Here is a 22943-nt window from a genome sequence, read left to right as displayed (position 1 = left end):
CTCCAAGATGATCTAATGGAGCATATTTGGGCAAAATTTGACGGAAGAAATTAAATTATGTATTTTTTATTTTTTAGGATTTTTAATTATGTTTTTTTAAATTTTTTAAAGAATTTTAAGTTGTAATTTTATTTTATTTAATGAAATGTGTTTTTATTAATTGAATTTGTTGGAAATAAAAATAAAAAATGAAATTGAATGAATAGTAAGTTAAGAGATGGTTAACAGACGGATAAGAGAGGGAGTGTTACAGGTTCTATCTCTTAGTTAAGAGATGGAGTGAAAAGTACAATGGAACCCATGAATAATTAAGGGATGAGACGGTTAAAAGACGGATAAGAGGCAGCATTGCGGGTGGCCTTATAATCCTCTATTTACAATTACCGGTTCCATATGAAACACTCCATTAACTAAGCTATATTTTCACCGTTTAAAAGATTAACCATAAAAACAAAACTAAGCAGATGTTGACAACCATAGATACGACGTCGTATGGTTTCGAATAAGCGCACTTTAATTTTGTCCAAGTGCTCTTGTCAACATGTCCACCCTATCTTACGCTGGCAGTGCGCTAGTTAACAAAAGTGCGCACCCCACACCTTTCCCAAAAATAATTTCGTCTCCTTCTTCTCGACCTCATTTTTCTCTCTTTCTTTTTAATCTTCAAAATGTTGCTTGAACAATTAGTAACCAAATTCTGCCATTCATCTTCTCTCTCTGCGCTATCAGTTGGATCCTCAACGTCAAATGCTGCTTTGGAGGTCAAATGATGTCAGCTATAGTTCAAATGCACGGTGCGTTTTCAATTTTTGCTTGCGTTTGCTGCGACATTTGCCATTTTTAGCTGCATTTTGTTTGTTAATAGTAATTGCTTGAGATTATTTTGTCTATTTTGGTTCGTAGAGCAAGACAATTGTGTAATCTAGCGTCATAGTGTAGTAATTGGGGAGATGTTGTTCATTATCCTGATTTAATGTGATTTTCTAGATGTCGAGCTCAATAGGTTCGTGCAGTAGCAAATATGGAGTTATTTATCTGCGTGTGTTTGTGTATTTCTTCCTTCTTTTTGGTTAGCTGATTTATACTACGTGGTCTGGTTATTGAATCAAGGATTTTGCAGCTGATTGAGGTCGTTGCTTGGATTTGTTGGTATACATACATTTGAAGATGGTCAGAGAAACGGCTGGAGAGACGTGGTTTGGTAATATATGGAAGAGTTCGCGTAAGAGCATATCGTGGGAGCCTGAGAGACCAGTGGTTGGAATTTTGGCTTTTGAAATATCAAGGTTGATGTCGAAGTTGGTTAGTATATGGCAGAGTCTCACTGAGGGACGAGTTGTGAGGTTACGGGAAGAAATTGCAAACTCAGTCGGTATACAGAAGCTTGTTTCTGAAGATGTAGATTATCTTATGGAGCTTGTTCTTGCTGAGATAGTTGAGAATTTGAGAAGTGTGGCGAAGTCGGTGGTTGTGTTTGGAAAGAAGTGCACAGACTCGGAATACCACAATCTGGAAATAATTTTTGATGATGTAGTTAAGATTGATCCAAAGTGGCATAGTTGGCAGTTTAAGCCGAAGAAGATGGAGAAGAAAGTGAAGAAAATGGAGAGGTTTGTGGCGGCAACAGAACAGCTATTTCAAGAGCTTGAAGTGTTAGCGGAGCTTGAGCAGAGCCTGAGGCGTACGCAAGCTGGTGCAGATTCAGGTGGGGTGAAATTGCTTGAGTTCCAGCAGAAGGTCGTGTGGCAACGCCAGGAAGTGAAGAATCTTCGGGAGATGTCTCCTTGGGTTAAAACATATGATTACATTGTTCGGCTTCTTTTGAGATCTATTCTCACCATTGTTGAGAGGATCAAAACTGTTTACGGGACTAAACAGAGTGGAAATGTAGAAGGTTGCATTGGTAACGAACATACAAACATTGACTACCTTGTGTGTAGTAATTCCATGTCCACTGGGCGGCAAATGTCATTTCATCAATCACAATCCAACTCTTCCAGATTTACAGTTCCTTTAGGAAGGTCGTTTTCAAATTTGGGCCTTGGAGGAGGTGGCAAGAGCAAGTCAAAGGACATAAAAAACCATCGTCGGTCTGAATCATCTCTCTCCTCTGGGAAACAACATCCAGCAAAAACTCGAATATTTGCTCCTACTGGATTGACAGGATGCATGACCCGGGGAAGTGAATCTCCCGTTGTAGATAGTTGCACACCTTCATGTGGCAGCTCAGCCAGGCCATATGATGTTTCTCTAAAACATGCAATTGAAGTGAAAAATTTCAAAGAAGTGGCAGTCGCTTATGGTGGCATAACCTCTACAAAAATTTCTCTCTTTAATTCCAAACGGCATCTGCTGGAAGCTTCGCCTTCTACTCTTGGTTATGCTGCATTGGCCCTGCACTATGCCAATGTCATCATATTGATTGAAAAGTTAGCTTCCGCGCCTCATTTAATTAGCCTTGATGCAAGAGACGATCTTTACTATATGTTGCCTGCAACTATCAAAAGCTCTCTGAGGGCAAAGCTGAAAACATTTTCAAGAACTTCGGCTTCATGTTTCTACGATGCTGCATTTGCAGCTCAGTGGAGCTTAGCGATTACAACAATATTGGACTGGCTGTCTCCACTTGCTCATAACATGGTAAGATGGCAATCTGAGCGGAACGTTGAAAGGCAGAGATTGGTATGTGGGTCTAATATTCATCTTGTCCAGACACTTTACTTTGCACATCAAAGGGAGACAGAGGCAGCAATTGTAGAACTCCTGATGGGCTTAAATTACCTCTCTAGATTTGGAAGTGTTAGTCTGAAACCATTTCAGGAGTCATCGTGTAGTCAGGCATATGATGGTTATGCATTTCCCACTGATAACATGTACTACAAGATTATTGACGATTCATCATGACAGAAATGTGATGTTCCTACACACAACCCACGATTGGCGAAAAACTTTCATGTGGCTTAGTCTGACATTGTGTTTTTTCCACTCATGCCGAGCACAATGTTTTCTTCAAAGTCTCCTCCCCTCCCAGAAATGAAAAGGTATTCTTGTGCTGGTTTATATAATATCTGATGCTGCTTGTTTGTGAAAGAGAAGAACGTATACGCTGCTATATTTGTTCTCTCTCAAATAGGTGTGGTCTTTCTCTGTTGTAATTAGCGTTTCTTTCAAGATAATCTGTAATTGTCACTCTTTCATTTAGATAATCAGTCTGATCATGTTGTTTATCCAAGTTAATGAATTGTTAGATCTAGATTTGGTAACCATGTTTTGGATTCTAACAAGCGGAGGTGAAATAAAGATGCCACGCTGCTAGTTTGTATATCCAGTATTAATTAGTTAGGCCATTGTTGAACTTATTCAACCCGGCCATCAGGTTTGGTCATTTCTGCTTTTGAGGGTGACCCGATCAATCTCTGCTTTGAGCTTCCTCATGGAATCAGGACTTCGTAATAGCTCTGCCATCGCCCAGACAGTGGTATTGCTTGTAGTCTCGGTTCCACCAAAGAACATTTCCTGCAGCAGAAAAAGGTACATGTGAAGCTCTTAATTCTATATATCTTTTTTATGTTATCAAAATGCATTATTACCAGTATTATGATGTTGATATTCTTCTCTGAGAGCTTGTCAACCGATCCTTTGCCATCACCTTCATAATCCAGTAACGCATCGAGGAAATCTCTCGTATGGTTACCTCTCTGCAAATTCCTCTCACGAATTCTTTGTTGCACAAATACTGAAGCTATCTTCAACAGCTGTTCCAGGTACGTCCCTGTGCGTCTCCTGATTCCCTGAGGATCAAGCCATTTCAAGAACTCGAATGCATCTACCACATTAGGCTTCCCCTGCCAGCAAATGAAGTTTCTCATGGCCTCCAAGAACACGTTCCTCGTCTCGAACTTGTAGTCCATTATATCTCTCGTGAGCATGAAATTGCTGACTAGATTAAAGCTCATGATCATCCTAGGCTTGTCAAACCCTTAGGGAAAACAAGAAACATTCGTCAAACAACGACAGACACAATTTAAATTAAACGGGTCAGGATAAATGTTCATTACATATCACAAATAATGCATTATAGAATCTAAACTACGCATTATACTATACAAAATATACATTATGTGCAACCCCGGATGAATTACTGTAGCTCGTGTATTTGGATAACGTTTTTTAGACTTAGAACATACTACACCATAGCCCATAGGCTTGTTAAACCCTTAGGGAAAACAAGAAACGTGCGTCAAACATCGAAACATGACACAACTTAAATTAAACGCATCAGTATAAATGTTCATTACATATCACAAATAATGCATTACAGATACTAAACTACGAATTATACTATACATTATGTGTACATTATGTGGATCGAAGACCGAGTTCACGTTCACCAGCACTTCAAAGTCCCTGAGTTGAACCATTCAACTCACCAGCGTCAACCTCTTCTACCGCCGCATTTCGCTCTACCTCACCTCCCTCCCATCACTTGAGGACTCCGATTTCACCAACCTCTCCGTCGGCAAAAAATCAAACGACATTGTTTTATCGCTCGATGACAATCAGACGATCCACGACGATTTCCTCGGCCCGAGAGTCTCGTGGCTGAATCGAGTGGAGAGAGACGGCGGAAGCCGGAGCATTAGGCTCCTATTGCCCCCTTCTTCCATCATTTAAAGAAAAACGAAATCAATCGTTATTTTTCATGAACAACTTTAAACCGTGGATTCTTCAATTTAGAAAACCAAACAACAATTTAGGAATGACAAATTCTTAAATGGAGAAGTCACACTAAAAATTTCGATAGAGAAGGAAGAGAGAAGAACGCTGAAAATTTTGATAGAGAAGAAAGAGAGAAGAAAGATTGAAGCAAGAATCAATAAGCAGAATAAATTAGATTATTTATTTACCAAAGTTAAAAAGGAGTAAATCAAGGAATGTAATTAACCGCCTAAAACTATTACTCCCAAAAATGCCCTTTTTCTTATTAAAATAATGATTTTATTAATAATAGGAGCATGAATCTAGGCCATTAGATCACAAAATCATGGGGTTAAGATTGAAAAGGACAATAGAACAAAAGATGGAAAAAGGATATGAATACACTTGAATTGGATGGTTGTGATGATCTGCATTATTTGATGAAAAATTTGCATTATTAGTCGGTGTGCATTATTCAACTGAAAATCTGCATTATTACACTATAATGGTGCATTATTAGTCGGTGTGCATTATTCAACTGAAAATCTGCATTATTAAATGACATGTGGCACCAATCTAACCGTATATATATAGGGATGTATATATATAGGGCAAATGCCCCTTAACCAAATAACTAGAGAACAAATCATAGCCACAAGATCAAAAAAATCAAGGGCTAGTATTACTTTTTGAATTTATTTCAATCACAAATTTACTCCATAATAACAATGCAGGGGTATTATGGTCATTGCATAGCCAATTGAATTTACTCTAAAATCAGGTTAGGTGCGAAAAATTGAATTCATTTGAAAACCGCGTCTTCTTCTCTTTTCTCCTCCTCTCTGTTCGTCATCGTCATCGCCGATTAAACCGCATTCCAGCCATCGCCACCGTCGTCACCGTCGGTATCCAGTCTTCAACATCCACTGCTTCGTCGAACAAATGGCTACAACATCGCGGCGAAGGGGGGCTCGGAGATGGAGTCGACGGAGGCAGGGATATGTGAATGAGGCAGCTCATCCACACCTTCTCACCTATAAACGCCGTTGCGACATTTGTCGTCATAATAGATGTGAATGTGATGGATTTTACTGTGCATCGTGCAACTTCTTCATTTGTCTCGACGATTGCGGTGCAAAAATGATCCATGATGGAGACATGGAGGCCGTTGATTGATTGGGAGAAATTAGTATAGAATGATGATACACATAATACTATGTTGTTTACCTCTGTCCTCTTGTATTGTTATGTCTATTCTATGTGTGATTATTTCATTTGTTTTCCATTCATCAGAAAAAAATGACATTCATCTTTGAAATGGCTAATTATGATTTCCGTGAAAAATATGCGAAGTAAAATCATGCTAATAGTGATGTGTTTTGTAAACAACAGTGGAGTAAAATAATGCTAAGAGTGATGTGATTTGTAAACAACAGTGAAGTAAGATCATACTAAGAGTGATGTGTTTTGTAAACAACAGTGAAGTAAAATCATGCTAAGAGTGATGTGTTTTGTAAACAACAGTGAAGTAAAATCATGCTAAGAGTGATGTGTTTTGTTAACAACAGTGAAGTAAAATCATTCTAATAGTGATGTGTTTTGTTAACAACAGTGAAGTAAGATAATGCTAAGAGTGATGTGTTTGTAAACAACAGTGAAGTAAGATAATGCTAAGAGTGATGCGTTTTGTAAACAACAGTGAAGTAAAATCATGCTAAGAGTGGTGTGTTTTGTAAACAACAATGAAGTAAAATCATGCTAAGAGTGATGTGTTTTGTAAACAACAGTGAAGTAAGATCATGCTAAGAGTGATGTGTTTTGTAAACAACAGTGAAGTAAAATCATGCTAAGATTGATTTGTTTTGTTAACAACAGTGAAGTAAAATCATGCTAATAGTGAAGTGTTTTGAGTGAAGTAAGATAATGCTAAGAGTGATGTGTTTTGTAAACAACAGTGAAATAAAATCATGCTAATAGTGATGTGTTTTGTTAACAACGGTGAAGTAAAATCATGCTAATAGTGATGTGTTTTGTTAACAACAGTGAAGTAAAATCATTCTAATAGTGATGTGTTTTGTTAGCAACAGTGAAGTAAAAGTGTGCACTTTGACCTATTTTGACCTATTTTGAAAACAACAGAGCAGGAAACATTATCCCATCCCACGATTTCATATCCAAATAAAAGTAAGAAAACTCAATTAAAACGTGCACTTTGATGATCTTAATTATTTAATTAATTAACTTGTTGATTAACATTAATAGTCGGCAATTATGACTTCAAAATTTAAAATTGTAATTGAATAAGAGAATGGAAATGCTGAGAGAGGCCAGCATCAAATATCACTCTCCGGCCGCCGTAGATAAGAGCATTTTGCAACACTCTCCCCATAGATAAGAGCTCCGCCGCCGCGGACAAGCACCGGAGTTCTAGGTCAACCAGAAGCAATCCTTCGACTCCTCCATTGCTTTGCAAAACGAATTGTAGTAAGAGTGTCGATGGTAACAATGAGATCGATTCGCCGAATTCGAAGTAAAATATAAATAGTTTTCAATCCTGCAGCTGAATTCACCAGTTTTGGAACTAGAGGTGCAGGTTTTGTTGGAGTAATTGCAAGCATATTTAAATTTCATATTGTAATTTTCAAAAATACCCTTGGCCTATTTTATATTATTAAAATAAATAATATTTGTTCCATTAAGATGTGTGGCTGAGATTTATTCTCTAGTTATACACTTAACATTAGTTATATCTTGATCACTAACCTCTATATATATATATATAGAATTCCACCAACAAAATTTATGATTTTTACGATTAATTATAATAATTTCCTTTTGAAATTATATAACCACTTTATCCCACCAATTTCATATCAAATACTCGTATAATTCACGAGAATTTATTCAAGGTGCACATTAGTGTGAAACAAAGCTAGCATCATATAAAGGAAACAAAAACAAATTAGACATTTTTGTTAACTATGTGTACAAAAACCATTACGCAAGGCAACTTATAGTTGAGATGTGACAATTGACATGAAAACATCTCAAGATTTTCATATTATACTGAGGTCGACGAAATGAAAATATAGTAGCACAAAAAAACTGATTTTAAGTCGATCAAATTCAATAAAAATACATTTAAATGATTCACGTATCAGAACACCCATTGTTAAAGCCATATTGGTCGATGGCCCTTTGGATCTTAAATGGGCATATCATATGCTTTTATGCCTTTGTATTGAAAGTGATATTATTGATTGATAATTTGAGAGGGACATGAGAAATGTCACGCAGTTATATATCACTATCAAATTTCTTCCTTTTTTGTCTTATTTTATTAGGTGTCTGAAAAATAGAACACCAACAACTACAATAGTATAATAGTTCCACTACGACAAATATATCCTCCAATGAGGCCAAACATTTGGATTGAATTTTTTTTTAAAATAGCCCAAATTTAGGACGCAAAATAAAGCGTGCTTAAATTAGAGACACGTTGATTCTCTGAAGTGTCTCTAGTTATTTAAATTAGAGACACATGTATTTAAATTAGAAACATTTCCGATATCTCCTCTTCCCCTTCCTCCCCGTACACTTCTCCAATGGAGTTGCCCCTTGCTAATTAGTATTTTCCGTTCGATTCAGCTTGCAAGCGGCGTAGTGAAGATTCAAATTGATTACAATCAATCAGAAAACTTGGCAATGCACCTTCCTGTTAATCGTCTTCAGCTACTTAGGTAGCTTTTTAACACTAGGTTGTGTTGCACAAAACTTCAGCTTGCATGTGAAAACTAACGAAATGTGGAATTTTTTTCATAAATAATATGAGTGGAAAGAAGTATCAATGCTGATGACTGAACAATGATACGAAGAAAATATAATAAATTGATAAAAATCTCCCAGATTTTCCAACAAGCCATTGCAACCTTTATTTGATGCTTTACCTATAAATATAATTAATGTCCGTTTTGTTATCCTCACTCTGTTTTACATCCATATTATAAAACATAATTTTCTGTCTAAACTAATTTCAGTTAATAGTAATTAACATTACTTCTCGTACTACTTAGAACTAAATCCAATTTTGACTTTTTACCTTCATATTTCTATTTTAATTTATCTTCCAGTTTTTTTTATTTTGTGTGATTTTTTTATTTTTAGTTTCGTTACATCCTTTTCAATTAGTATTAATTATTATCCTTTTTAAAGATTGGTTCATTGCATGAGTGCATAGCGCTGTTGTTTCATCTTTGCAAAGGGGGTGTTCGGTTTGTAAGATTGTATACCAGATTAAATTAGTAGTGTGTTTGGTTAATGAGATTTAGTTCATCAACTCAATCCTAGATGGATAATCATGGAATAATTAGTCATACCTAACCCCCCATGACTAAAATAATCTCACAACTCAATCCTAGATTATATCTTGGTATTATTTTATCTAGGAAACCGAACACCACCTTTAAATATTAATCGTTATCTACTGAATAAAATAGATAAATTAAAATATAGTAATTTGTAATTATTGGCAAAAAAATTCACCATAATTGAGTCTATGTCCAAGGATATTATGGGATGATATCAGTAAATTGAATTGGAAAAAATATGTTCGGATTTGTTTGGTTTTCTAGTTTTTTATAAGAATTTTTTTATAACATTCAAATTAAAGAATATCTTAATTTGATCCTATGAAATTATGCAAACCAAACGAGTCCTCTGAAAAGTGGAGAGCTAAAACCGGGGGCTGCGCCGAACCGGAGAAAGGGTTGAAAAACCATAGAAATTCGGAGGTTTCATTGGGAAAAAAATCTAAACAAACTATGAGCCAGACCCACTTTTACTCCATGCTCTTAGGTAAGAGTAAACACCCACATTCATGCTCTTCCACAAGGACATGCTCAAGGGTCCGACCATTATATCCCCGGTGGATGCTGGCACGGACGGACAGCTGTGTGCCCCCGCTGTGGACGCTCTAACAGTCCACTGCCTCGTATTTAGCCCCTCTCTCCCTGCCTTTTTCCCCATTCAAAAGCGTTGAGCTACAAGAAGAATATAGAGTAAATAAACACTACTCAATTTCAATTTTTTTTCCTGCTCGAATTCCTGTTACTCGCACGAATTCGAAGACAAGGAGCAAGATGCATTCAACTCACTTGCTGCTCGAGGAGCCAATCCGGATGGCCACCATCCTCGAGCCATCCAAAGCGGTGTGAATTTCTCCTATATTTTGATCTCTCAGAGTTTTTGCTACGGATCCAATTTTAGTCGATTTGGATTTTTGTGACTCATCTGATGTGTGTGTGTTTGTGCGTGTGCAGAGTTTCTTCCCTGCTATGACGAAGATCGTTGGGACGCTTGGCCCGCGCTCTAAATCCGTCGAAGTTATTTCCTCCTGCCTCAAGACTGGAATGTCCGGTAACTGATTCAATTGGGTTTTAGGAGTATTTTGTTTTTGTGTTTTTTTTTCGGGTTTTGATCTAATTTTATTCGTTATTGTTTTTTTGGTTTATTTGTAGTTGCAAGATTTGATTTTTCATGGGGGGACGCGGATTCTCACCAGGAGACTTTGGAGAATCTGAAGACTGCTATCAAGAGCACTAAGAAGCTATGTGCTGTAAGTGTCTTGAGCTATTGGGTTTGGTTTTTATTTGATTTCGACTTTTTTTCCCTTTTAAGAGCTGGAGAGAGAGTGAAATAGAGCCAGCGAGTTATGTTTAATGGAATTAGTTTGAACAGGAAACAATTAGTAGGTTGTATCAATGTAAATTGTGTTGGTTTGTAAAAAATTTTCAGGTTATGTTAGATACGGTGGGTGCTGAAATGCAAGTTGTTAACAAACGCGAGACATCTATAACGCTCAAAGCCGAAGACAAGGTTATTTTGACTCCTGATCAAGGTCAAGAAGCAACATCTGATGTTCTGCCGATCAACTTCCCTGGATTGGCCAAGGTTCACTAACTAATCACCTTGTGAAATTTGTTTGGTGTTTTTCCAATCTGTTGTTGTCGATTTGTGATTTTAGTTAAAAATTTCTATTTCTATATGTATAATCGGCATTATTTGCAACTTTTATTGTTGCCTTATCTGCTAATATGCTTCTAGCTATCGCTATCACTGTTGGTATTGCTTCTTAGAGTACTGCTACATTCTTTTGACATTGTTAATTTGCTTTAGGCCTTTTCCTTGTTGTAATTGCTTATCAAGGTTGTTGTTTGCAGGCTGTGAAGAAGGGAGACACCATTTTTGTTGGTCAATACCTATTCACGGGAAGTGAGACTACTTCTGTTTGGCTTGAGGTAGAATGTGTAGTTATTTATGTTTTTTTTCATAAATTTTTAGTTCTCCTAGTTGTATTGTCAATAACTCTCACATGCTTAGTTCACTCCTATATTACCTATGCATACTTAGCTCATGAGCTTGTTCATCTTCCCCTGGATCTATTCGCCTTAACGCTGGGTATATAATCAATTATGACAGTGAGATTAGTTACCTGACATTTGTGATTTGGCTGGCAGGTTGATGAAGTAAAGGGTGATGATGTGGTTTGTGTTATCAAGAATTCTGCAACCTTGGCAGGATCGCTATTTACATTGCATGCTTCACAAATTCGAATTGATCTGCCTACTCTATCTGAAAAGGACAAGGAGGTGAGTGGTGCAATCTTTATAACTTGCCTGTTTCTCTCTCGTAGTAAAAGGAGTATATTCTGAAAGTCATATTGATGAACTTTACCACTTTCGCACTTTCTCAAGGTTTTTAAACTTTGATTATGGCAATAATACTTGTTAAGATTACAAAGAACACTGAAAATGTGACCACCTTGAAACCTAAACTTCATGCTGTTTCCTTACTTTCCTGTATGTCTGGCTTATCCTATTTGTTCAGTTAGGGTTTTAATTTCCAAGACATTGCTTTTGTTTCAGGTTATCAGTACTTGGGGTGTTAAGAATAAAATAGATTTTCTTTCGCTATCATACACGCGCCATGCATCGGATGTCCGTGAGGTAAAGTGGCTGAGGAGAAACTGTTTTGATTTCTTATCAATGTGAATTCCACGTATAATCCTTTTCAACTATCTGGATGCGTCAAAGCTTATAGTTTTGCTTTGCAGGCCCGTGAATTTCTGTCTAAGCATGGTGATCTGAGTCAGACTCAAATATTTGCTAAAATTGAAAATGTAGAGGTAAGCTGAGGCTTCACTCTATAATGGCGGGTTTGAATCGCATTTTTACAACAAATTTTGACTGACTACTTTGGCCTATTGATGTCTGCAGGGTTTAACCCATTTTGACGAGATCCTACAGGAGGCTGATGGCATCATCCTCTCTCGTGGAAATCTTGGCATTGACCTCCCACCTGAGAAGGTTAGCAGTTCGTTATATTTGTATTCCCCACCTGTTTGTTATCTAGTCAGTGTCTCAAATTTCAAGGCGCCGCTCTATAGTTGTTATCTTTTTTTATTTGCAATTTCAAGAGTGCCCTTTAGTCTTTATAGATCAGGCTGATTTCACTTTTAAACCTTGCAAAGATGATATGAAATTTATGGTCTGTTCCTTGCATATAATGTAATTTCTTTCCTCTGCTTTATAATTCTTGGAATAATTTCTTTTCTCTGTATCTGCAGGTGTTCTTGTTTCAGAAGTCTGCTGTTTACAAATGTAACATGGCTGGAAAGCCTGCAGTGGTAACTCGTGTTGTTGATAGCATGACTGACAATTTGAGGCCTACTCGTGCTGAGGCAACTGATGTTGCTAATGCTGTTTTGGATGGTAAGTGACTGGCTAAAATTGTTTTCTTAAAGCACCTTTTCTCAGTTGCATTTCTTCTCTGTTAAAAGTTCAAGGGATTTATTTGCATCTGGTTACGTAATACGTATCTGAATTTATCACTTGATCATCTTTAATTGTTGGTCAAATATAAGCTGGCTGAACGATGCTGATAATGTATTTTTTTCAGGATGTGATGCAATTCTTCTTGGTGCTGAGACCTTGCGTGGGTTGTATCCCGTAGAAACTATTTCTACCGTTGGGAAAATCTGTTCTGAGGTAATTCGTCTTTTACCCCTTGTAGAAACTATTTCTACTGTTTAGATTTCTTGATTTGAAGCTTCAGTTTTCGTGCAATATGTTAATCACAATACATTTTATTTTCACTATGCAAAGCACTACAGATTTGATGCTTAAATTGCCACTAATATCAAAATGTACTATTGCCTAATTTGATTACCTAATATGAAGAATTCTTGGCTAGCCTAAATATCCTTATTGACAAAAACACCGGCAATTTCTTATATCTAACTGCAGTTTCCCATTTTCATCACAGGCAGAGAAGGTCTTCAATCAAGATCAGTACTTCAAGAGGACTGTGAAGTTTGTTGGTGAACCAATGAGCCATTTGGAATCTATTGCTTCCTCTGCGGTATGTTGCTAAACAACTGAAGAATATCTGGACCGAAATTTGAAGTGCAAAAGAATTTTGATCGAACGTTCAGTTGCCTGTATCTGTGTTTTTTTGTTTTTTGCTTAGATCGTGATATTAAGTCACTCTATCTGCGCTTTATCTTAGGTCCGTGCAGCCCTTAAAGTGAAGGCATCTGTCATCATATGCTTTACATCATCTGGAAGAGCTGCAAGGTATTGTTCGACTCGCAAGATGCATCTCAAGTTAATGATTTTAGCATCATCTTAAACATCTTCCTGTATATGCAGATTGATAGCGAAGTACAGGCCAACAATGCCCGTGTTATCTGTTGTCATCCCTCGGCTAAAGACTAATCAACTCAAGTGGAGTTTTAGTGGTGCATTCGAGGTAGACTTTAGCCTCTACATCGAGATTAAATTTTTTCATTTATAAAACCATGATTCAGTTCTATGTTTACGCAATGTTGTGCTTATAGTGTTTCTATATATGTTCAGGCAAGGCAGTCACTTATCGTACGAGGTCTTTTCCCTCTACTTGCTGATCCTCGGCATCCGGTAAGTTCCTCGTATTCTCCCATTCGGATGAAAGTTCTTGTTAATAGTATCAATTTTGTTCTTGTCTAAAGAGCTTTTGCTTGGATTTATGTCTCAATAGGCTGGGTCCACAAACGCGACAAACGAGTCTGTTCTGAAGGTTGCACTTGATCACGGGAAGGCCTCTGGAGTTATCAAGTCCCATGACCGAGTGGTCGTGTGCCAGAAGGTCGGAGATGCTTCCGTGGTGAAGATCATCGAACTCGAAGATTAAAACAAGTGATGGAGCCAAACGTTTTTGGTGGGGAAGTTCGAGTGTGACATGAAACCAGTAGACATCACCCTTTTTGGATGGATATAGATTACATTTACATATTAGCACCCTTTTTTGGCAAGAATATTGGGTGGGTGTATTATTTTACCGTGATGTAATTCTTGGAAAACTACTTTTTATTACTGCTATCAAACAATGAGAGATTGTGTTTGTTTTCCATCTCTCGTGAGAAAATAATTGTCCATTCACAAGTGGTAAAATCGTTGAATCCGGATTTTGTTTGGCTTTAATTCATGTCAGTAATGTATATACAGAATATAATTAACCAATCGTCCTTGGGCAAAATTCTTGGTTTTGGAGATTTTAGAAAAAAAATTATCTGAATGAGAACTTTTTTTTTATTATATGAAAGACGAGATTTTTTTCCTTCGTCCTAGTTTAAGCGACATATTTTTCTTTTTTTCTTATATTGTATTTAAAGTAATGTATTTTTAAAAGTGAAAATAAGTACTTTTTCAAATTTAGTCATGGTCTTATTTTATTTTCTATCAACTTAATACACTAAACAACATTGTATAAAAACTCGTGTCATAAAAGTATTTTGAACTAAATGGGACCGAGGGAATAGTTATTCGTTAAAATTGATTAAATATAAGATTAAGTTAGCAAAATATTTAATGCCTCATTTTCTCACTATAATTCATAATAATTGCTTCAAATTTTGAGCTATTAAAGCAATTTTAAGTCCAAGATAAGATAGTGGTGGTAAACTTTAATACTCTATTTAAATAAAAGTTTTAAGAAAGAAGATATTATCAACATGCGCCCATGGCCTAATGGATAAGGCGTCTGACTTCTAATCAGGCGATTGTGGGTTCGAGTCCCACTGGGCGTGTTTCATTTTTCAATCACAATTTTTTAATTTAAATCGTGGATAATAAATAAGCTTGGTAAATTTTAATTTTTAGCCTATTTATATTATATCATTAGTCATAAATCATAACGGTGTCCTAGTAATTAACAAATTCAGTTAAGAATTTCGTTAATAATATTTCGTATGGTTCATCATCATAGTTATAGGATATCTCACGTGTCAAAAATAAAATCATGTTGTTTTAGACAACATAGAACCGTTTTCTAATTTATCATTGACTTATTTTTTGCCAATGTTATGTAATTTCACTAATATTAGTAGTATTATTATTTTGACTAACACAAATATTTTAACTAACACAAAAGGTTGGTAGGATGTGATTTTTGATTTGTGTCATGATCAATGACGTCACATTGTTGCTTGTAAAATTAAAAGTACTATTGTTTTAGTCCTCAATTTTTAGCATGTTTTATAAAATGTTTCACTTCAATTTTTTCATCAAACACTCTTGTAATGTCCGGGGCAAAAATATGAATAGAATACAGTTATTGAGCGTCTCTTTTTATCGATGCACAGAAAAGAGGAATTTTGAGAATATACAAGTTCATGCCTATATATTTGAGGAGAATTTTACAGACTTGATAAGTGTAATTCATACTAATAAGGTGCATCTTTTTTTTATGAAGGAGATCATTATTAGTCTCTCAAACTTTCAACATTTTACATGAAATGGGATGTTATTTTTTAGCAACATGTCATTTTACAAAATACATTAAAATTTGAGGAAATAAACAAAAGTGAAAGAAACATTTTATGGAAACATCAAATAAAACACTATTAACTCTGATTTTTATTATTTATTTGACCTACAATATACTCCAAATCTAAAAATCAAGACAACTACTAAAATCGTTTGGTTATAAATTTAAAAGTTATATTAGGTGAGGTAACCTTAAACTTTCCTACTACAGTACTAGTATTTAGTGGGGGAAAGAGGACAGTTGTCAAAATATTGAGCAAGCTGTTATGTATGTAAACTTGTAGTAGTACATTAATTGAGGGGGCAAAGCTTGATAAATAATTTAAAGAAAATTAATTATAATAGGCGTACACGTATTCTTTTTACTCAATAATTTAAAGATCACATTCACACACGTATATTATCAACGATAAGTAGCTAAATAGTGTACTTTTACATTTTAGGAGCTAAATAAAGTTATGGACTTTGTTATCCCACATTAGTTTTATAAAATAGTAATAAATGTGGGTTTATAGATTAAAGCCACTTATTCTCTTCTTTTGAGAAAGGTGTTTTATAGGAGTATTTAGAGCATCCACATCGGTGCTTGTGGGGAAGGACGGCGTCCGTACCGTCGGCACGACACGCCTCTCTCCGCCGCTGTGCTCTTGCCGAAAGCACGGCTCTGCTCGATGCATCGAGCACGTCCGTGCCGCTGAGCAGGGCGACCTGGCGCGTTTTTATTGGTCGTTGGCATTTTTTTTTTAAATCGAAAATAATACCAAAAAATTTAAAAAAATCGAATTCCCAAAAATATAGCCGTTTTATTACTGTTTTTTTAAATTTTTTTATCCCAAAATCATCTATAAATACACACATTTATCATTCATTTGGGCGAAATTCGGCCACGAGTAGTGAGTTTTTTTTAATTTTATGAATTTAATTATGTAGTTTTTAATTTTTAGGATTTAAATTATGAAATTTTTAATTTTTACGATTTTAATTATGTAATTTTTAATTTTTTTAGTAATTAGTAATAGTATTTTGGGTATTTTTAATGCATTTTAATATTGTGGAAATATTTTTATTTAAATTGAATAATAGAATGGTGAAACCCTTGAATATGTCATCGCGGAAGAGCATGGATGTGGGTGTTGTGCTATTGTCAAAGAGCATGGAGTAAAAAATGAATAAAAGTGAGTCCGGGGCCACATCTATGCTCTTTGGCAAGAGCATGGATGAGAATGCTTTTAGTTTGTAACCTTTGTGGCCAATAATTTAGAACGACGACTCACAAAATGGTGGTATGATAAAGAAGCAAGCCGTATCCACTGGGCAGTGTGGATGTGGTTACCGCCTACCGACGACAAGTGCCAGTAAGAGGCGTCGATTGTTACGGAATCTAGTATATCATGCATTAATTGTGTAATGTAACAAAAGTGAGCAAGACGTAGCCATTGATGATGACGACCCTTAAGAGGGATCGATTGTTACAGAGTCCAATATCCATCAATGGTGTAATTCAACCAAAAAAATGTTGAGTTTATAAATGATTTCTTTTTCATGTTTTACTTCCAATATTGACTTCTTCATAATTAGTTTAAGGATAATTTATGTTCCTTTCTAAGGATGGATAGGATTGAAAGAAAATCAAATGTGCATACAATTTAATTAGAATGTAGTTAGAGAAGACTTCGAGTGCCTTCAAACTCTCAGAATTGTGAAACAAAAAGAGATAAGAATGTCGTAAACGATAAAAATGAAGAAAGAAGAAACGCTCGAAGGCTTAAGGAATAGAGATTAGTTTAATTTCATTCCATTCTTTTCATAATAATTGAGGACATGATAATTGATAGGTGCCTTATATAGGCTAAAATTTCAATGTAAATCCTAATTTAAAAGCCTATCTAATCCTAATAAAGATAAGATTGTGAGATAAGTATAGGAAGATATGGAAGATCTTATACGTACGAAGATATTTCAAATCCTATATAAGAGAAAAAAAAATGTATTGTTGTGGAGTAATACACTATTAATGTTTTGTTTCGTAACTATAGTTACGTTCTTCTTTTTTTTAACTGCGAATATATGAAATAAAATGTGATACTACATAGTATGATTGAAAATATTTCACCATCTACCTAATTATTTTATATCATGTCTTAGGATTACTCGTACAATTTAATTAATATTACTATATATTAAAATTATGTTATGTACTTATGGTCTAATTTATTGAAGTGCCAATATGATTAAAATCCTTTTATATTAGTAGTTATATGTTAGTGAAAAATAGTAATAATATTTACTTCAACTAATTAAAACTTATGCTTTTCGGAATTATTTAGGCAAAAAGTAACTTTTCGTGATTATAAGATACTTATGATAATATTTTGAATGAAATTGATATTTTTCCACACCTTAAAATATCTTGATAATGATATTCAACCTTTTTGACAATTTTTTGTTTTTTTCTGACATTATCTAGGTCAGAAAACGTGTTGGAAAGGTACCCACATTTCTTGCTACAAATTATCAAATTCCCATCAAAATTATGTTGTTAGATATATTGAAGACACTCCAAACTAAATTAGGTCCCACTTAAATTGACAATTGCTAGCTTTCTTTTTTCCACTTTACAATTGTTGGAATATGGGATACATAAATTTTTGCTCAATAAATTTTTGTTAGCTTTATTATTAATTTAATGTTTTCAATTGTTGAAATTTGTACTCAAATAAGGATTAAAGTTATAAACAATAAAACCAAATTTAGATAAAAAAAATTGAAGTACTTATAATTAAATTCATAAAATATTTGAAAAATTAACTGATCTCCCAACCCCTCCTATATTATGTGGAGTATCTAAATCATTTCGTGTTATAGCAATTAAATCATTTTTATTGATGGCATGAGGCTCATATATACAATGTTTTTGCAAATTTATTAAATGTTATGTTTAATTTATTACTATATTAAAAGCGCAAATTTTGAGAGATAATCATCATTTAAATCTCAATTTCAATGTTTCAAACTTTAAAAACTAATCGAGTGTATTTGAATGTTACTGACTGAATCATCTCATGTTGTCAATTTCATTGTTCGAATAACTCAAATTATCAGAAAACTCGAACTCTATCGTGCCAAAGCCAATTCCTCTAGGATGATTGATTTAAACAATTAACTTCGATTCAATTTGAAGTTAGAAAAATATAGAAATAAAATTACTAATAGTAAAAAAATAAAATAATTTAATTCACATCTAAATTAGTTGAAAGATTGAGACATCATTGAAATATTTTTAAAAAATTGAGCACGATTTACAAGAAAGTCTAACTAATTAGTCAATTAACTAACTTTAGAGATATCATAATTAAATATTGTGCAATAAGAAAATAAAAAGGATATTTATTGCTTCATTTTCCGTTAAAAGTTAAAAAAAACGAGAACGAAAAAGTAATGGCGGAGCTGTAGTGTTGCAGAGTCGCCGCCGATTCACAAAATTCCCTTTCCCCCACCTATTCCTCCAGAATCACCGGCAAACGGCAATTTCAGGCGCGAATTGCGTTTATATGGGGGCATCATTGTCGAATTTGGGGGAAAACGGGTCGGGCAGCGGCGGGCCGGGTTTGGGGGACATACCGGAGAGCTGCGTCGCGTGCGTCTTTCTCTACCTCTCGCCGCCGGAGATATGCAATTTAGCTCGCCTGAACCGCTCCTTCCGCGGCGCCGCGTCGTCCGACGCCGTGTGGGAGGCAAAGCTCCCCTCCAATTACCACCACCTCCTCCAGCTCCTGTCGAATCCCGTCGTTTGCGAGAGCCTCTCCAAAAAGGACATCTTCGCCTTCCTCGCGCGCCCTAACCCCTTGGACGACGGCAACAAGGCACGTCCTCGATGTATTTTCGCCTTTTTCCGACTAATTTCAGCTTGATTTTATCTTGTTTTGCTGAAATTTGTTACTGTTTGTCTGATTATTCAATCACTTCGAAAACATTTTGTTCCTGCGGCAATTGATTGACTCGTATTGATTCAGTTGCAGTGATTTGGATTTTTGACCTTTGTGCTTTCTGTTTGTTTAGTTGTGTTTTCGACTGCTGTGATCATTGAGATTTGGAGGATTCGTTTAGTATGAATGAATGTAGTTTCCTGTCAGCTGAGCTATTTTCTTTTGAAATTGTTGTGTATAAATGACTTTCCAATTATCAAAGGGGGTTTATTGAATGCTATTTGATCATCATATTTCCTGCAAAGGTCAAAATTTTGCCGAACTGTCTGGCTATTACTTAGCATGTTTAGTAGTTAAGTGAATATATTCATTTTCAATTCTTTGAATATACTACTTCTCATTTCACATTGGGAATATGCAGTTGGTATGGGTGGACAGAAATTCTGGGAGAGTTTGCATGTCAATATCAGCTAAGGGAATGGCAATCACTGGTATCGATGACAGGAGATATTGGAATTGGGTTCCTACCGAAGAATCCAGGTTAGTGTGCAGCTTCTATGCGTAATATATTCTCACATCATGACATTTTGTTTCTCATTGAAGCTAAGAGTTTTGAACCAGTTTCAGATCAGTGTTGTCAAAATGCCGTTTGGGTCGCTCGGGTCGCCTGGGTCGAGACCATCACCGCCCCAACATGGGTGGGTTGATCGAGATACAGGGTCGCCGCTGGGTCGCCTGGGTCGCCCGGGTCGAGTGTGTCGGCTGGGTCGCCCAAACACATGCTGCGTAGTCATGTTTTAAGATAAATCCCTAAATCTTTTTTATGTAAATCTTTCCCTTCGATGCTGATTTGTTTTTACTAAAATAAACATAATATAAAAGTAAAACTTACCTAAAAATCTGCTCTCTCTTATTTTCTCAAATATATCACATGTTTTCTGACTTTCTCAATCTCAATTCTCTATATATATGCATGCACCACATCAAACTTTTCAAACCTACTTTCTACACTTTAGAATTCGGTTCAAAGATCTTTTGCTGCCACCCTTCATATATTCCTTTCTTTTGATATTTTCAGACAATGGTTTCAATTATTTATTTTGTGTTATGACTTATGAATTGTTTTGATATTTTTGATAATTTCTATTTTCCACTTTATCTCTATTCACATGAATTACATCTACATTTATATTATTTGATATATTATAAACATTAGAGTAATATATTATTTGATTTAATATTAAAAGGCAAAAAAATAAGCCTAGATTCGTGGGTCTCTCGACCGCGTCGACTCATCGACCCGCGACCCGAATTTTCACCTCATCGACCCGGTGTGCCCCGCGACCCTAACATCACTGTTTCAGATATGATTATAAGCTATGTATCTTAGTTAAATTTTATTACACATATCCCTAACTGTTTGGAGCATGGGCTGTTCAGTGTGTTTCTATATTATATCGGATAAGAAAGAAACTCCTGACTATAATGCTTCCAGGGAACATGAACCCAGAAAGGCGAGCTGTTAAACTTTCCAGATGACGAGCTTCTAAATTCTGTTTCTTCTCTTATATCATTTGTTCATCACTTTACTTCGCTTGAGTGTTTTACTTTCTAGATAATTTGCTACTGATAAATATCCGTTGGGTTCAGATGCTTTTTTATTTCACTTGACGTTATATTTTACATGTAGATGAAAAATGGCTTCTGATTGGCAGATATTTGACGCTTTAGAAGCAAAAGAATGGTGCAGAATTGTATGTTCAGAAATAATCTAAGACAATAAGAATGTGTGCTGTAGTGGTTTCCTGACTTTGAAAATGACGTTATATAGGGAATTATAAGTCCAGATGAATCATTGTAAAAATTTAAACTTCACCAGTTAGTTGGAGGCAAAAGTGAAAACTTGTGCTTATGCATTAATTTCCATTCTGGAAGATGAAAATTGCTGGTCATATCTTGCATTTTTAACTAAAGGTTGAAATACCTATGCTCGGCCTTTTCTGTTTAGCAGCAGATCAGGTCAGCAAGTTCCCTTACAAGTTACAATTATGTTATTCCTGTGAATTTTCTATAGATCAAGCCATTGGGTTCTTATACTGTGATAATAATATGAGGTATCACAGTATAAATACTACAGCCTGTTTATTGATTTGATTTCTGGATGAGTTCTACAAAGTACTTAAAATTATCTCTGTGTTCTTTAAAACTCAGGTCATGTGCATCTTTCTTCGTCTGTCTTGTACTAGGATCGTTCTTATGGTTTACCTTTAACTTGTAAATTACTATTTTCTTGCTTTTCTATTCTTCTTAGGTGGTTACAATATATGAAAATATAATATTTATTCAACATCTGATGGTACACACATATTTGGATTTGAAACCTTTCCGGTGGCATATTTGGATTTTGTAGGAGTTTTGGAAGCCACTGGATCCGGGTCTTGACCTATATGGTGATTCTTGACCCGGATTTGGTACTGCTGCTGGTACAAATTTGGGCACCACATGTTTATACTTCCTTTTTTGTTTGCAGATTCAGTGTTGTAGCATATTTGCAGCAAATATGGTGGTTTGAAGTTGATGGCTCAGTAACATTCCCTTTCCCACCAGATATATACACTCTGTCGTTTAGGATACACCTCGGGAGATTTTCCAGGAGGCTGGGGCGCCGCATCTCCCACTTTGATCACACCCATGGCTGGGATATCAAGCCTGTACGGTTTCAGCTGTCTACTTCAGGCGGCCAACACGCGTCAAGCGAGTGCTTCCTAGACGTCACACCAGTGGCCGATGCTAACGGAAGTTACAAAAGAGGTTGCTGGATCGAGTACAAGGTGGGTGAGTTCCTAGTCAACGAGTCAGATCCACCCACTGAGGTAAGGTTCTCGATGAAACAAATCGACTGCACGCATTCGAAAGGCGGCCTCTGCGTCGATTCGGTGTTGATCATGCCCAGTGAGAAGAGAAGAGGAGGGAGTTTGAAGTGAAGAGTGGTGTCTGTGTATGTTGTTTGGTTCGATGTTGGGCTTTCTCATACACTTGTGGAAAAGCGTTTATACTTTGTTTGTAGGTATCATTCTCTCTGGCCATGTAATCTTTATTTTGTGGGTTTTTTGTAGTATTTCTCTCATATGTTTAAGGCTTTCAATTCAGCAGAATATTTTTTTATAAAATCTGCCCCTTTGTATCAAAAGTGAGATATAATTCAATTTTGTGTATAAACATGTATTTCATGATTTCATCAATGTATCCCTTTATAGCTGAATTTTCTTTTCTGCTTCCTATCTCTGCAGACCAGTGAATTTCATAATTTAATCTCGTTCATTTTCTCGAGTAATTGGTTCAAATATGTTGATCTTAATTCACAATGAATATATAGCATTTTCCTATAATCTTGTAATTTTTGCCAAATTCTGATTTGTTCTGATTTTACTAATTTTGATGCTAACATTGCTTGGTG

At 35.7% G+C, this 22943-nt stretch overlaps 3 protein-coding genes and 1 non-coding gene across 10 annotated transcripts; all 4 read left to right on the top strand.

The window, feature by feature from the left end:
* The first annotated feature begins 613 nt into the window (after positions 1-613).
* On the top strand, positions 614-4089 carry LOC121748889 (protein PSK SIMULATOR 3-like). 7 transcript variants are annotated; one of them, XR_006039545.1, is made up of 4 exons: positions 614-794; positions 1111-3041; positions 3377-3531; positions 3765-4089. XR_006039545.1 is itself a non-coding variant. In XM_042143444.1 (2 exons), exon 2 carries the CDS (start codon positions 1168-1170, stop codon positions 2902-2904), a length of 1737 nt encoding a protein of 578 aa, XP_041999378.1. In that variant the 5' UTR covers positions 614-794; positions 1111-1167; the 3' UTR covers positions 2905-3263. The 7 variants fall into 7 exon arrangements, 1 of the variants encoding a protein (XP_041999378.1); XR_006039542.1 differs by having other exon boundaries at positions 3756-4089; XR_006039544.1 differs by having other exon boundaries at positions 3377-3684.
* Positions 4090-9653: 5564 nt separating this feature from the next.
* On the top strand, positions 9654-14186 carry LOC121747959 (pyruvate kinase 1, cytosolic). Its single transcript, XM_042142141.1, has 16 exons — positions 9654-9905; positions 10017-10113; positions 10215-10312; positions 10492-10647; positions 10917-10994; positions 11214-11345; positions 11622-11702; positions 11810-11881; positions 11973-12062; positions 12323-12467; positions 12655-12743; positions 13021-13116; positions 13264-13331; positions 13407-13506; positions 13614-13673; positions 13774-14186. Exons 1-16 carry the CDS (start codon positions 9837-9839, stop codon positions 13924-13926), a joined length of 1584 nt encoding a protein of 527 aa, XP_041998075.1. The 5' UTR covers positions 9654-9836; the 3' UTR covers positions 13927-14186.
* A 562-nt stretch (positions 14187-14748) lies between these two features.
* Positions 14749-14821, top strand: TRNAR-UCU. Its single transcript has one exon. It is a non-coding gene; the product is annotated as a tRNA-Arg (tRNA).
* A 4160-nt stretch (positions 14822-18981) lies between these two features.
* On the top strand, positions 18982-22724 carry LOC121747960 (F-box protein PP2-A15-like). Its single transcript, XM_042142143.1, has 3 exons — positions 18982-19423; positions 19908-20026; positions 22017-22724. The coding sequence occupies exons 1-3, from the start codon at positions 19112-19114 to the stop codon at positions 22468-22470; spliced, it is 885 nt and encodes a 294-aa protein (XP_041998077.1). The 5' UTR covers positions 18982-19111; the 3' UTR covers positions 22471-22724.
* Positions 22725-22943: the final 219 nt, after the last annotated feature.

The sequence above is a fragment of the Salvia splendens genome, chromosome 9, assembly GCF_004379255.2.
Source record: "Salvia splendens isolate huo1 chromosome 9, SspV2, whole genome shotgun sequence".
Classification (NCBI taxonomy): Eukaryota; Viridiplantae; Streptophyta; class Magnoliopsida; order Lamiales; family Lamiaceae; genus Salvia; species Salvia splendens.
Note: the sequence above shows the minus strand (reverse complement) of the source record. Positions and strands in the feature narration are given on the sequence as shown.

Coding starts and splice junctions, on each gene's coding strand:
- LOC121748889 (XM_042143444.1), top strand. CDS start 1,168: ATGGTCAGAGAAACGGCTGGAGAGACGTGGTTTGGTAATATATGGAAG.
- LOC121747960 (XM_042142143.1), top strand. CDS start 19,112: ATGGGGGCATCATTGTCGAATTTGGGGGAAAACGGGTCGGGCAGCGGC. Junction 19,424..19,907: donor CCTTGGACGACGGCAACAAG/GCACGTCCTCGA, acceptor GGGAATATGCAG/TTGGTATGGGTGGACAGAAA. Junction 20,027..22,016: donor GTTCCTACCGAAGAATCCAG/GTTAGTGTGCAG, acceptor TTTTGTTTGCAG/ATTCAGTGTTGTAGCATATT.
- LOC121747959 (XM_042142141.1), top strand. CDS start 9,837: ATGCATTCAACTCACTTGCTGCTCGAGGAGCCAATCCGGATGGCCACC. Junction 9,906..10,016: donor TCCTCGAGCCATCCAAAGCG/GTGTGAATTTCT, acceptor GTGCGTGTGCAG/AGTTTCTTCCCTGCTATGAC. Junction 13,117..13,263: donor AATCTATTGCTTCCTCTGCG/GTATGTTGCTAA, acceptor GCTTTATCTTAG/GTCCGTGCAGCCCTTAAAGT.